Below are 14241 nucleotides of genomic sequence, written 5' to 3' on the forward strand. Positions count from 1 at the left end.
CATACCAGTAGCAACTTAAACCTCTAAAGGCCAAATATGTGGGCTGTAGCACACTGGCACTCACTGCATACAAGTCCAGTTGGCATGTTTAAGCGAGCATGCAGGAAACAGTATAGCAGGAAAGATAGCAAAAGGTACATAAAGAGAATAAACCAAAACAAAGCTTCCCATCTCGACTAGCAACACAAGAAATTGGGTGGGAAGAATGAACTGTTGTCCCAAAGATAAGACATGCATTTAAAAGAGTGGCTCATAGAAAACAAAAAAAGATTGCAGATAGTTACAAGATATCTCTCAACCTATGGATGGATTGTTCATACTATAACTATCCTTGTTTGAGTAAGTAGCCATGAGCCCACGAACAAGCAGAACTTCAAGAAAACAAAACAAAAAAAAAGCGCACCATCAAAACACATTTTCTCCAAGTTCTTAGCAGAAGAGATAGCCTTTATGATCAGAGTGAGGAGTTCAACAAACTTATGGTGTAAAAATATGATCGCATTCAGCAGTACAACTCATTGGTAATCCTGGTATACCTAAAAGTAGATACATCATTATTATATAGGGAAGGAAAACCTCATATTGAATTACACCACAACTTGTTTGCAGAAATTTAAAGAGCTGCCATCAGATAATGTTCCTCCCTGATAAACTCCTCTAATATCTAACCTAGTCATTTATGATGAACATACATTCTTGTTATGAATGTTCTGAAGCAGGATCTGTAAACATAAAAAAGTAGCCAAATTAAACTTCTGTACACTTTAGCTATATCAACTAATTGTACCACTTGTGAAAGCAAAATATCATGTTAAATAAGCTAGGATAAGTAATCCAACATGATTAACATCAAATGCTCAGTGATTTTAGAGGTCACTCCACGGTAATCTATACTCCTATAAAGAGAAGTAGTGGTGGTGGTGAGTGGTAGTGAATCTGCTACCTATCCCACCACCAACTCGCTTCTATTTTTTAAAAGGAAAAATAACTAAGACCTATATATCAACCACTTTTATTAGCTATATTTTAATAATATGCTAATGATATTTTTTAATAAAATCCTGTTGCAACACATCGGCAATATGCTAGTAAAATTACAAAAATTGCAACCAAATATCCTAATTAGTAATCATAAGTTCATAGCCACTGGCAGCCTTAAACTAAATACCATGCACTTGCCGTTTCATCAAAACATGCTGCTAAATTAAGAGCAAAATTTGATTAGTCTCGCTACTTAGTGCTCATTCAAAAAAAAAGGCAACACCCATTGACAACCTAGATCCGACTGCATCATTCCAGTCAATGTATATATTGGTAGAGCTATCTAGGCATTACACAAAATAACTCGAAATCAGATACTCTATCCCAAATGAAGCACAGATCACTCCTCTCTTTACTAGCAAATCACTCCCAGACACCTTTAGATAGATAATCCATACATTTTTAATTGAACTTGGCCAATTACAGCAAGATATAACTGCAACGAGAGCACATTTGAATCTCAAGGAAGAAGAGCAGCATACCGAACTAGGGCTTGGGATGAGCTTCAGATTCGGGGGAAGCAGTAGAGCCGGTAGAGCTGCCGCTGCCGCTGCGGAGATCTTCAATGATTCCACCAAGCTCACGCCGCGCAGACTCTCTCCCAAACATGAACCCATACCTGCAGCGCCAAGAGGGAGGGAAACCTAAGAAACTGAGACGCTACGGGTGGCGTAGATTCGCCGACGGGACTACAGATCACAGTACCAGCAGGAGACGGCGGAGAAGACCCCGGCGAATGCTACCGCCTGCAGGAGCGTAACATTCTTCGCCGCCTGCATCGTCGGCGGCGACACGGTGCCGGGAGAAAAGAGGGGAGTCAATCGGCGGCGTGGCGAAGGCCTCGGCTTCCAATTCCAAGCGACACGGCCACCGGCGAGTCGGGGGGTTTGCTTTTTGAGCCGAGGAGACTAGGCCCGCGAAGAGGCCACTGGTTGGGTCGATGGGCCTGCTTTGTTCGCTATTATCCACGCCTGTCTGCCGCCAACTCTCTCCTCCTCGAATTTTATTTTTTCTTATAAATTACGATAAAAAAATCTCAAAATCAACTCTAAATGTAAGGCTAAAAATTTAAATTTTACTCCACCATAAGTATATAAGCGAAAAGACGGGTTACTTATGTTAGAATAACAACAATACTATATCTCATAGATATAATTATTGTTTGTCGGAAAACATCACTAAACTGCCTTAACTACTCCTTCGTTTTTATATTTGACTGTTCATTTCATTAAAAACTATGTAAATATGTAAACTTATAAGTTATTTGTAAAGTTCCTTTAGTGTATATCATATTATAATAAAATACTTAATAAATATATGCATATTGAATTAGACAAAAAATCAAATATAGCCACTCTTGATATAAAAATTCGCGTGTACCGTAATATATTCGATAATACATTATAAAAGAATAGCGTTTATGTTATCATTTTTAAATACAAAGTACTCAATTATGAAATATAATTTAGCATGAGTAACTCATAAAGCAGTACATTAGTGATTATTAGCAAGAGTAACACAAATAACTAACTATGTGATCATGAAAAGTATGATAGCTATAGTATTATTTGCTGCTAAATAATATATGTCATGAGATACCAAAATTAGTTATAATGTACTACAATTATTGGATTTATAACAAATGTCACTCACCTATTTATATCATACTATAATCATCAGATTTGTAACAAATGTAACAAAAGTGACCACATGTAACAAAAGTGACCACATGTTTCAGATAACTCTACCTTTTCTAAATATCAAGTATATTTAATTTTAAAATAATATTAAATATTAAATAATAACACCCAGAAAAAAAAAACCAAACAGCAACCAGGTGGACAGAGCATTCATTCAGCTTATTTGCAAACATTAAAATGCATCCATTCAGCTGATTTGCAAACATTAAAATTAGATCCCAGGCATTCATCATCATATAATAAATCATATTATACATGAATTGTGTCATCCACGATTAAATTCAGTATAATAAGCGGCAACTAAAGTCATTTCTTACTCCAAAAATTAATTTCTAGGTTCTACCATGCAACTAAACACTAAATTCAGGGAAATGCACTAACTAAAATCGTAGCAGTATACTAACTAATCAAAAAATTTAGAGCACTAAAATTGAAATAGGGCTTACCGGGGGAGGAGAGCTGGCAGCACGACGGCCGGGTACTGCCGCTGCCCGGGGGGGAATTGCCGGCGCCACCCCGAGGCGGCAACCTGGCCACGGCGGCCGGGGATGGCGCGGCTGCAGGGGGGTGGCCGCGGCGACCTGCCGCCGGGCCTGAGGACGCAGCCTGGCCGCGGCTGCAGGGGGAGGCAGCGGCGGCCGGGGGGGCGCTGACGGAGGAGGGGGCGGCGGCCACGGGTCCGGCGGAGGGAGAAGGCAGTGGCGGCCGGGGAAGCCGGCGGCGACCGTGCAGATCGGCGGGGAACTGGGGGAAGGCGGCGTCGGGCGTGGCTGCCTGATGGGAGATTGGGAGGACGAGCCGACGCTAGATCTGTCCAGCCAGTAGGCCCAGTACGTCTATTCAGAATAGAAGAGGGTATTTCTGGACATTTCATGTATTTTTTGATAAAAAAAAAGAATGAGAATACACCTTTAAATACGGTGAGGTGGTATTTTGTTAAAAATGTTAGGCGAAGGGTGATATTTTTATTAAAATATACTATAGAGTGATATTTTGTTGAAGACATCTAAATGGAATGAGATAAAGTTACATTTCTCAAGAAAACTTTGGGAAAAACTTAAATTGCATTGGGTCAAGCTTTGGGAATCAAGCTATGTAGGTCAGGGGGCCACCGGCCGAGTGTCGCGCCATACCACTCCATCGCCGAACTCTACCGCTTCATTGCAACGCCCTGCTGCTCTGCCGCTGCCGTGGTGCTGCTGTGGACAAGCGCCGTCGCTGCTGCCACATAGGGGAAGAGTACACGAGTATATTAAGGTTTTGATATTCTCTTATATAATAGGCTATTTGGGCTGAAAAGTGGAAACCTGGGCTTTGAGAGGCCATGGGCGGGGCTCGCCCGAACGAGTGGGACTGGGCGATTGGAGTTTCATATTTTTGAAAATAAACTTTTGGAAAATATATATAGTTATTATGCCCCGTTCATTTTTCCCTTGACAACCTCAGATTCTCTCGTTTTTCACGCGCATGCATTCCGAACTGCTAAACGGTGTATTTTTTATTAGAATTTTCTATATAAAAGTTACTTTAAAATTTAAGCTTAATTCGTTTTTCTAATTTTTATAATTAATTAATCATATACTAACTATTACCGTGTTTTCTGTGCCGGTTAACACCTACCTCCCGAACACATTAGTCCACTAAAATGGTTTCCACGAGTGGGCTCAGGCCCAATTCCGCCCCTGCATGACCCTATATGAGAAGGGCGTGATTGCCAAAGATTTGATCACACATATATAGTGTATTGTTTTCGCGAGTTACAACTGCTAACAGTAGATGTGCAATCCAGTTGTCCTGTCCGACCACTCACCGCCTCAAACCAAGGTTGTGGCATTCCCGCCTCGGCGATAGACAACAACATGCTAATATGAGAGATGTAAAATTATGAGATGTTAATTATAGTTATTTATGTAATTGTGTCATTTCCCGGTGTAAAGTTAAATATCTATTTATAAATATGAGATAATGAATATTTTTACATATACCTTTTTAAAAAACGTACCGTTTAGCAGTTCATAAGCTGACCTGAAGAATACAATTTAAGTACAGACAAGGGAGTTAACACTAAGTAACATTTTGCAAAAAAAAACCGAATTGTTTAGTAGTTTGGGAAAAAAAGATGTGGGTGAAAACAAGCAAAAAGGTGACGAAAATCCATCAATTTCAAAATCAGAAAAAAAAAGTTTGCATATGCCATCAATCTTCCACGTGCAAACATCGTTGATTAGATGAAATCCATCAATCTCCACCAAACATGTATGTACCATGTGATGTACCCAATTGAGATAATGTACTCACTATAAAAAAAATCCAAAAAGCATAGTTGTGTGATTTTTATGACTTGAGTAGATTTGGTCTAATAGAGAAAAACAGAGTATACATATAGAGTTGAGGTCTTATGGTACATGATCATCCAAGCAAGAACAGTAACTCAAGCAGATTATACTAACCAGTAAGCAAGGAGGGAATATTACGAACCAAATTACCAAACAAGAGGGGCAGTTATGTATATCTAATATCTGGATTCTTTTTTTAGAGAGAGAGTTCTAATATCTAAACCCTATGCCTCTTAACAAGACTTCCAGTATCGGCATTGAAAGCGATTTCTAGCAACGAAAGAACATGAAAACTTGGACTCAAGCCTCTTAGAACAGGGCGGTAGCAAAATGTGATGAGCCATGCAGAGGCCTGCAGGTCAAGATTTTAATATGCATAAATACCTAATTGGAGTAGAAACTCGGGCAACGTAGTAGAAACTCACCAAACCACTAATTAGCATCACAGTAGTGCCGGGGATGGGAGGGGTGGCTCACCACCGGTGGGGATGGCTGGGTGACGACGGGAGTGGCCGGGCGACGGCAACAACGGGGATGGTGACAGCGGCATCGGGGATGGCACGGTGGAGGGGCTGGCGACGTGGTGAAGCTGTGGACGAGGCGGCACGGATCTACCGGCACGGGTGGTACGGTGGATCTGCCGAATCTGGCCTGCGCTAGTTAGGGTGGCCATGAGGGCGCAGGTGGTGGGAAGGAGAGGACGGATGGGGTAGACGGGGGGTAGACACGGCGCGAGCGGTGTGGAAGGTGACGGCGATGACGACGGCGACGCAGGCGGTGGAGGAGCGGCGGCGCGAGCGGTGTGAAGGCGGTGTGAGGGGTGGAGCGGGGCGAAGGGAAGAGGAGGGCGCGTTGCTAGGCTAGAGTGGGTGAGGGATGACGCGGATAATCTGAACCATTTGATTTCGAGATAGACTACTACGGAGTGTTGGTTCTAAGAGGTGATGATATAGACAGATAGTGCACTACAGTGTAGATATAGGGTAGATGATCGATCTCTCCGCAAATTGTTCCCTTCCGAGGCTCCGCGTGTTGGAATGGAGCCTCTGATGATTGAGAGCATGGCTAATGGTTTAGCCAGCTGCCGGCTGAATCCAACGCCATGTAACATTGAGCCTTCAACACTCTGGCTATTAAGTTGGTTAAGAAAGTCATTGCATTTAATAGCAAGCATTTAATACATGCATGTAGATATAATCCGGTGTGGTTGAATTCTCGGTGGCCATACACAAAACAACAGAATAAAAAACCACGCTGGCTCATCCGGAGCACGGGATCACAGGGGATGCCGAAGCGCCTGCTCGTCACCGACCGCGGGCGAAATACGGGTGATTTCTGCTCAGGGAGAGTGCTTCAGCCGGGCGATAAACGAGTCGCCAGCTCCCTTCTCTCTCCTAGCCAGTTACCCATCCACTTAGGATATTTGTGACGTGTACATGTATTTCACCGGCTGAGTCCCCTCTTAATCTCATCTGAAGTGATCCGATCGACTGAGGAAGCCGACGTCACCGCTTCGCCGGCGGCGGCGGCGGGGGGCGGCAGCCGCCGTCCTTGTCGGCCGTGGACGGTGGCTCCATCTGGAGCGCCCGCTCGAGCTCCTCCACGACCTCCCGCATCGCCGGCCGCTCCTTGGGGTTCTTGGCGAGGCAGCGGTCGGCCAGCCTCGCCACCTGCCGCGCCGCCGCCGCCGTGTACCGCCCGCCCAGCCGCGGGTCCATGATCGACCGGAAGCTGTGGCTCTCCGGCGGGTGCTGCCGCACCCACCCCAGCAGCTTCTGCTCCGCCGCCGGCCGGCTCCGCTCCACCGACCGCCTCCCCGTCAGGATCTCGTACAGCACCACCCCGAAGCTCCACACGTCGCTCTTCGCCGTCAGGTGCCCCGTCTCGATGTAGTCCGGCGCCGCGTACCCGTGCGTCCCCACCACCTGGCCGATCCATCGCCGGCGAACTCATCGTCAGATGCGATGCAATGCAATGCAATACACTTCACCATGGCAGCTGCTAAGGTAGCTTTGGATTTCCACTCACCGCAGTGGAGACGTGTGTCTTTCCTTCAGTTGGCCCCTCTCTTGCGAGCCCAAAGTCTGAAAGTTTTGGGTTGAAATCGGCATCAAGAAGAACATTGGCTGCCTTAAAATCCCTGTATATCACCTGCCAAACTAAAAACACTACGGATCAGAAATCAGGACATTGGCACAGCTATCAGATTGATCATTCTGGAACATTAAAGAATTCAGATGGCACTCCAGAATGCTTACTACTAGCTACTTTAGGTGCTAAGCAAATGTTCAGGTCAGGGTTTCAGAAATTCAGACAATGTATCCTGTCAGGCATCTACTGCTGAGTTCTATGAATTCAGAGATAGCAATGGTTTGGAGGGCACCTGATTCACCTGAACTTCTTGCAGGCCTTCATGGAGGTAGTCCAGTCCGCGCGCGGCGCCGATCATGATCTGCAGCCTCAATCTCCATGAGAGGGGAGGATGAGCTCGGTTGAACAGGTGGTCATCCAGGCTCTTGTTGGGCATGAACTCGTAGACCAGCAACCTTTGCCTGCTTGCTTCTGAATCCACTGCACAGTAGCCAACAAGCCTCACTAGATTGGGATGCTCAAGAACACCTAGGAATTGGACCTCAGCCAGCCATTGCTTGTGCCCCTGAAATCAGAAAAAGAAATCAAGCTGTTAGTAAAAACACATTATCTTGAGCATTTGATTTGTCCTATGCACTGGCAATCTGGCATCTACTTTTGGCCTGATTAAGCTTGGTAGTACATTATTTATAACGTGATTCAGAATTCTGGAATTTAGTAGGTTGACTTGAGATGCTGTCCGGACCATTGTTCACGTGGTTTGGTGTGTGTCATCCGTGGTTGAAGTTGACGTCTGTGGGTGTCCTTGTCCTGGTGGATGTGTTTATCTATTTGTTAGAAACTGTCACGAGGCTAAGAATTTCATATGATTTGCAAAAGAACAATGTTCTGAGTTTCATTTTAGGTCTCAATCCAAATCCAAATCAGGTCATCCTCCAAAAGGTCAATATATTGGTATCTCTAGCAAGTTTTGTGCAGCAAAAAGAAATTTAAATGCTTAGTGGCAGTGTTAACATAACAAAAATGTGATTCAAGAAAAAGATGTTAGTGCATGCCGTTTTGTCAAGCTCGCAGTGCGGAGCAAGTCTAAACTTAGTCCTGAGAAAGTAAAAGTAAAGGTTTTGGAACCCTGAAAAATATGCAGCCATGTGGTTAGTGCCCAATCTCAAAAGACAAAATCTGCAAGTTTCATTTTTTTTCCCTCTTTTTTGGCCGAAGTGTGGTCGGCAATTCGACCATTCTGATGAGCAAATTCAGTAGGACATGACAAATCCAGCTAAAATCAAATGCATCATGTGATGGAGAGCTCAACTGTGCTGACCTGCAGGCTGCGCTGGTTGAGGCGCTTGACGGCGAGGACGACCCGGCCGCGGCCGCCGCCGCCGCCGGAGCGGAAGAAGGCGCGGTAGACGGGGCCGAACCCTCCCTCGCCGATCTTGAGCGCGCGGCTGAACCCGTTGGTGGCGCTGCTGAGCTCGTCCAGGTCGAACACCCGCAGCCGCTGCGCGCCCCTCTCCTCTGACAGCTCATGTATGCTCCTCGCCGGCGTCGACGACGCCGCCGACGGCTTGCTCTTCTGCCCGTCCGACGACTTGGCGCCCGACGCCGCCGGCGTCTGCCGGTTCTTGGCCTTGCTCTTGCCGCTCCTGAAGGCGAAGCACCCCATCTGATCTGACGGCAAATTCAACCACAAAATAGACCTACTTGCTGATTAAAATCCAAATCTTTGGGGAGTACCATCCATCAAAACACCCAGAACTCCACGAAAACTAAAGAGGATGAGAGATTTATAATTTCAGCGAGCAGAAGTGACACGATTCTAAAGGCTGTTCATGAGGAAGGAGCACAAGCATGGTTCAGTTCAGATTTCAGAAGAGGCAGAGAAGAAATTCAGAGAGGAGAGCAGGGGAAACAAATAGCGCAAGCTTGAGCCTTGACAAGGACAAGCAGGCAACTGATTTGCATGGTGAAACGCGAGGAGGAAGACGACGTCGTGTTGTTGGAAGGAAATCCATGACCCATGAGCAAGTGGGGAGAAGACCCGCGTGGAATCAATCGAGGGAGAAAAGGAGGATGCGTACCGTCTCCTCTCCGCGGTTCCGCTGCGTCGGCGAGTTCGTTCGCGCCGATCCCAACACGCACACGCCGCGGCTACAGCCTACTTGTACCCTCGCACTCCTGTACACCCGTAGCCCCGTACACGAAGTTGGAATATTCGCTTTTTTTTTACCGCTGTTACATTTATTCATAACATATTTGGCAGTGAACACGTGACAGTTCACGTGTCATAAACAGCCAACGATAAATCTGTTATCCTGACAAAAACTTAAATGCCCCGAACATACCATGAACATTGATGCTACTGCCTCTATCCTAGTTTATCTGATTGCAACGTTCGAGTATTTTTTATGTAAAAATTTATAAAAGAATTAAAAAAAAGTCACTCATAAAATATTGTTCATGTTTTATCATCTAATAATAATAAAACATTAATTATGAGACCTTTCTTAAAAAATAAAACAGACGGCTGAACATCGAACATAAAAAGTATAAAAATGTACTCTTATGATACGGTACTATTCTTAGAGGGTGTTTGTTTCTAGGGCTAAACTTTAGCCTCTAGTCACATCGGATGTTTGGACACTTATTGTAAATAATCGGATGTTTGTACACTTATTTATATTATTATAAATAGTAAACGTGGTCTATTGATAAAATCTATCCATAATCTTGGACTAATTCGTGAAACGAATCTAATGACCCTAATTAATCGATAATTAGTCTATGTGATGCTACAGTAAACATTTGCTAATTATGGATTAATTAAGCTCAAAAAATCTGTCTCGTGGATTAGCTCTTATTTATGAAATTAGTTTTTTATTAGTTTATGTTTAACACTTTAAGTTAGTGTCCAAATGTTTGATGTGACATGGAGCTAAAAAGTTTAGCCCCATCTCAACGCCAGCTTAATTCTCCTTTTGCAATTTATCGTTAAGTTTTAACTTAAGGTTTTAAGCAGTTTTCTTTTTGCGGGGAGGGGTTTAAGAAGATTTATTGCTCCCTCGGTTTTAATAGATAGCGTTGTTTGCTCTTAAAATAATGTTTGACAATTTATATTATTAAAAATGTATGAACATGTAAAGATGTATGTTATGTCTAATTTCCGTTTAATGATAAGTCAAGTCACAACAAATAAAAAATAATTATATATATATATATTAATAATAAGTGATGAAACGTATGTTTTAATTCAACAATGTCATGCACTTAGACCCTGTTTGGATCCCCTACTATTCTTTTAAGTCCCTGTCACATCGAATGTTTGGAACTAATTAGAAGTGTTAAATATAGACTATTAACAAAAACCATCATATACTCTGGACTATTTCGCGAGACAAATTTATTGAGCCTAATTAGCGAATGTGATGCTACAGTAAATATTTGCTAATCGTGGATTAATTAGGCTTAAAATTTTGTCTAGTGAAATAGTCTTTATTTATGTAATTAGTTTTATTATCAGTCTATATTTAATACTTCTAATTAACGTCCAAATATTCAATATGACAAGGGAAAAAATCTCTCGATCCAAACAACCCCTTAAAAACAAAAAGCATTATATTACTCGGGTACTCAACCCAGCATGGAGGAACGAATATACTGCTTCAGTAGGTAGGAGGAAGCCATGCCTATATCCATATCAGCATATTTCTTCAACAGAAGTTTAACTGTTCCTGTTGGTGATGCGCACAACAATCACCCCTTCTTTTTTTTTTTTTTTTGCCTTTGCTGTTTCGGTCAAATCCAAAACTTTTTTTCCCGCTACCGTTTCTGTCAAATTCAAAAGTTTCTTGGTGGTTGACGGCCTATTTTCTAGTTCAGGCTTACTTATATTTATAAGTTAAAAGTTAAATTTTTAATTTCAGATTTTGAGTAGATTTTATAGTTTTTTATCATAGTTTATTTTTTCAGACTTAACTTAAATCGCTAAGAATATATATATATATATATATATATATATAAAACTTTTATTCATGAATTATCTTGCATCTATAAGTATGTCAGTTGGCTTAACAATCACTCCCTGAAGCAGTCAAACCAAGCTGTTTGTGCGATCTGAAAGAAAGAAGCCATCAATCTAAAAGTTGTATACAGGCGGACTAAAATATGTGCATGTTCTTTCTTCTTTGTAAGAAAAAAAAAAGGGGCGGGGCATATTGATCTTTTACCTGCACAAGTGATTTTGAGCAAGCATGGATGAAATCATCAATGGATTTTAATGGAACAAACTGCAATGGTGGTGGTGTGAAACGATAGGAGATGGAGCTGAAGATGACGAGATGTATAGCTCCATTCATATCCTTTCAGAACAAATAAATTTTCGCTGACCTTTGGCACTAACCATCGTCATCTTCTCCTCTTGATCGGTGACACAAACATTACGCCACAACCCTATATCTATGACGGGATAACAGTGACGGACCTAACGATTGGTCAGAGATATCGGTTACCTTTGACGGGTCATTCGGTTTGCCGTCATCGGTGAGCCATCCGGCCGCATCCGGCCACAGTCCGTCACAGGTATCCCCTCACCTGTGACGGTCTTAAAGAAAAAACCGTCAGAGATGACTCAGTGACAGATTTCCCGACCAACCCGTCACTGGTATCCCCTCACCTGTAACGGGCCACAACATTATAAGCTGTCACAGGTGATGAGCCGCCACCCGTGACGGATTTATTTTTCGACCCGTCACAGATGAAGTCATAACAGTGAGGGAGGAGATTATATTTTTTCCCAGCGGGACCCGTCAGAGATGAGGTTTACTCACCTCAAACGGGTTTAAGCTCTCACTCGTTTGAGGTGAGAGAGGATATTTTATTTTCTCCCAGCGGGGCCCACAACAGGAGGAGATAAGGTCGGCCGATCTCTCGGTTCTCTCCCCCATTTCTCTCGGTTCTTTCTCCTATTCCCCATTTCTCTCTCTCCCTTTCTCTATGTGCGTGAGCGGCGGCCAAGCAGGGACAGGAGGGCGGCGCCCTCCCTCCACTAGATCCGGCAGGGGCGGGAGGGGAGGTACGGTGAGATCGGACGGATCTAGAGTCGTGGCACAGTGGCAACCAACGACGGGAGGAGAGGCGGTGGCGGCTGATGGCGGAGCCCTCCACCTCCGGCCGCCGCTTACGCCACCACCCGTGGGCTCCGCCGCCTCTACTACCACCCGCGCCTCCGCCTACACCTCCACCGGCCCAAGCTTGCATGCGTCGGCCGGATTTGGAGCTCCTGGGCGGATCCGGGCCCTAACCGCCAGATCTGACAGTGGTGATGATTTTTTTTGATTTTATTTTGTGCCCAAATGATTGTGAATGTGAAGTAATTTTGTTCTTTGGCTAGATGAACGTGGTTGTGATGTTTCTTGTGATTCTGTTTGGTGTTTAAATGATTGTAAATGTGATTATTTTTTGTGATTTATGAATGCCTAATGAAAGTCTGCGACTAGTTATGCTTATAATTTTTTTACTGTCATGTATCTGTGTATTCAGAGGGCATGGCTAGCGAATGCTGAGGCTAGCCAATTTTTAGCATTTTTTTGAATTTAACTCTTCACTGACGGGTCTGTGGTAAAATCCGTCATAGGTAGTATCTCCTCTGACGTGTTTTCACTAACGAACCGTCACAGGTGTGTTACCTATGACGAGTACTACCTTTGGGCCCGTCACAGGTGAATTACCTATGACGGGTCCTAACTGGCCTAACGGTACCGACGATGAACACCTCCGACGGGCGGACAAATATGCATCCGTCAGAGGTGACTCCACTCACCAGTGACCACTGATCACCGATCATGGCTAAAACCGTCACAGGTGAGAGTTTGAGCTCGTCACAGGTGACCATATCCAGTGTAGTGAAACATCTTCGCAGCTTGACTTGTTTATGCAATCTTGTGTTTCGTTTCGTTCATTCGTTCACATCACCGTCCGTCCAAGAGGCTCGAGAATCATGAGGTCACACGTCGCTCTAATATAATTAACCTTGTACTAAAATTTTTAATATCTCGAGATTTTTAATATCTCGAGATATTTTTTAATGACAGTAAAAAGGTCTGCATCTTAATATCATCGAAAGTAGCACGAGACCATACCCTTGGTGTTCATCAGTCGTCACCGTCTCATTCCCATGAGCTGAAAATCAGTTGCAATCACAACCTGATCTATACCTAAACCCTCCTGAACGGCAAGTTTTTTCAGACAAGTCACCATCAAGCAATGGCCTGCTGATCTTTTCAGGAAAATCAGGGCTCCCTTGACCATTGCTCTCAGATTTTATTCCCCTGCAACAACTTGGTAATCCTTGCATTAGAACCTTCATTTGATGGGATTAGTGTAGGGAAAAGGTGCTAATTGGAGCTGAAAGTGGTCAAAGGAGGAGATGGCATGGTCTTGGGTTCAGACGACGGTGCAGTGGAGCATTAACAAAACTGCCGACTTGATGAGACTTGTGAACTTATGTCGTCACTCGGCAGCAGCAGTACGCTAGTACTATCTTTGTCCATTTTTTCTTAATTAATCACAGGTTGTAATTACTAGTATATTACTTCTAGACGACGGAGAATGAGACGAATGGCCCACTAAAGAAGAAGATTCGCAATGGAGATTTGCGTGGTGGGTTGCAAAGCATTGTGACAAACTCTGACAATTCTCTCGTCTTCAGAGCTCGACCGATCGCCTACTTGCTCTTGTCCTGTCGGCTCTATTTGCAAACGTTTAGCTTTTTCACGACAAAAATCAAATATCATATTTATAAATAAAAATAATCTATAAATAAATTTTTATATATGTGATCTTAGCGATTTAAAATAAGACTGGAAAATAAACTGAACCCTAAAATCAACTTTAATAAATTTAAGATTAAAATTTAAATTTTAGGATATAATTATAAACAGAAGCGAAGCAAAAACATGTGGCTGTTGTTCGTGGTTCTCTCTTAAGAGACAATGATAGCGCCATGAAACTGAACCATCACCTTTTAGGCGAATACTGAAGAAAAACGGGGAACTGACGATCGATGATGGATAGAT

The 14241-nt window shown here is 43.4% G+C and overlaps 1 protein-coding gene across 2 annotated transcripts; it reads right to left on the bottom strand.

Annotated features, from left to right (window-relative positions):
• Window positions 1-6561: 6561 nt before the first annotated feature.
• Window positions 6562-9325, bottom strand: LOC102718286 (probable serine/threonine-protein kinase PBL19). 2 transcript variants are annotated; one of them, XM_040525267.1, is made up of 5 exons: window positions 9250-9325; window positions 8490-8834; window positions 7461-7733; window positions 7106-7228; window positions 6562-7002 (listed from the first exon to the last, which is right to left on the bottom strand). In XM_040525267.1, the coding sequence occupies exons 2-5, from the start codon at window positions 8832-8834 to the stop codon at window positions 6583-6585; spliced, it is 1161 nt and encodes a 386-aa protein (XP_040381201.1). In that variant the 5' UTR covers window positions 9250-9325; the 3' UTR covers window positions 6562-6582. The 2 variants fall into 2 exon arrangements, with proteins under 2 accessions (XP_040381201.1, XP_006657344.2); XM_006657281.3 differs by having other exon boundaries at window positions 7470-7733; window positions 8490-9319.
• Between the last annotated feature and the right edge of the window lie 4916 nt (window positions 9326-14241).

This window comes from Oryza brachyantha, chromosome 6, assembly GCF_000231095.2.
Source record: "Oryza brachyantha chromosome 6, ObraRS2, whole genome shotgun sequence".
NCBI lineage: Eukaryota > Viridiplantae > Streptophyta > Magnoliopsida > Poales > Poaceae > Oryza > Oryza brachyantha.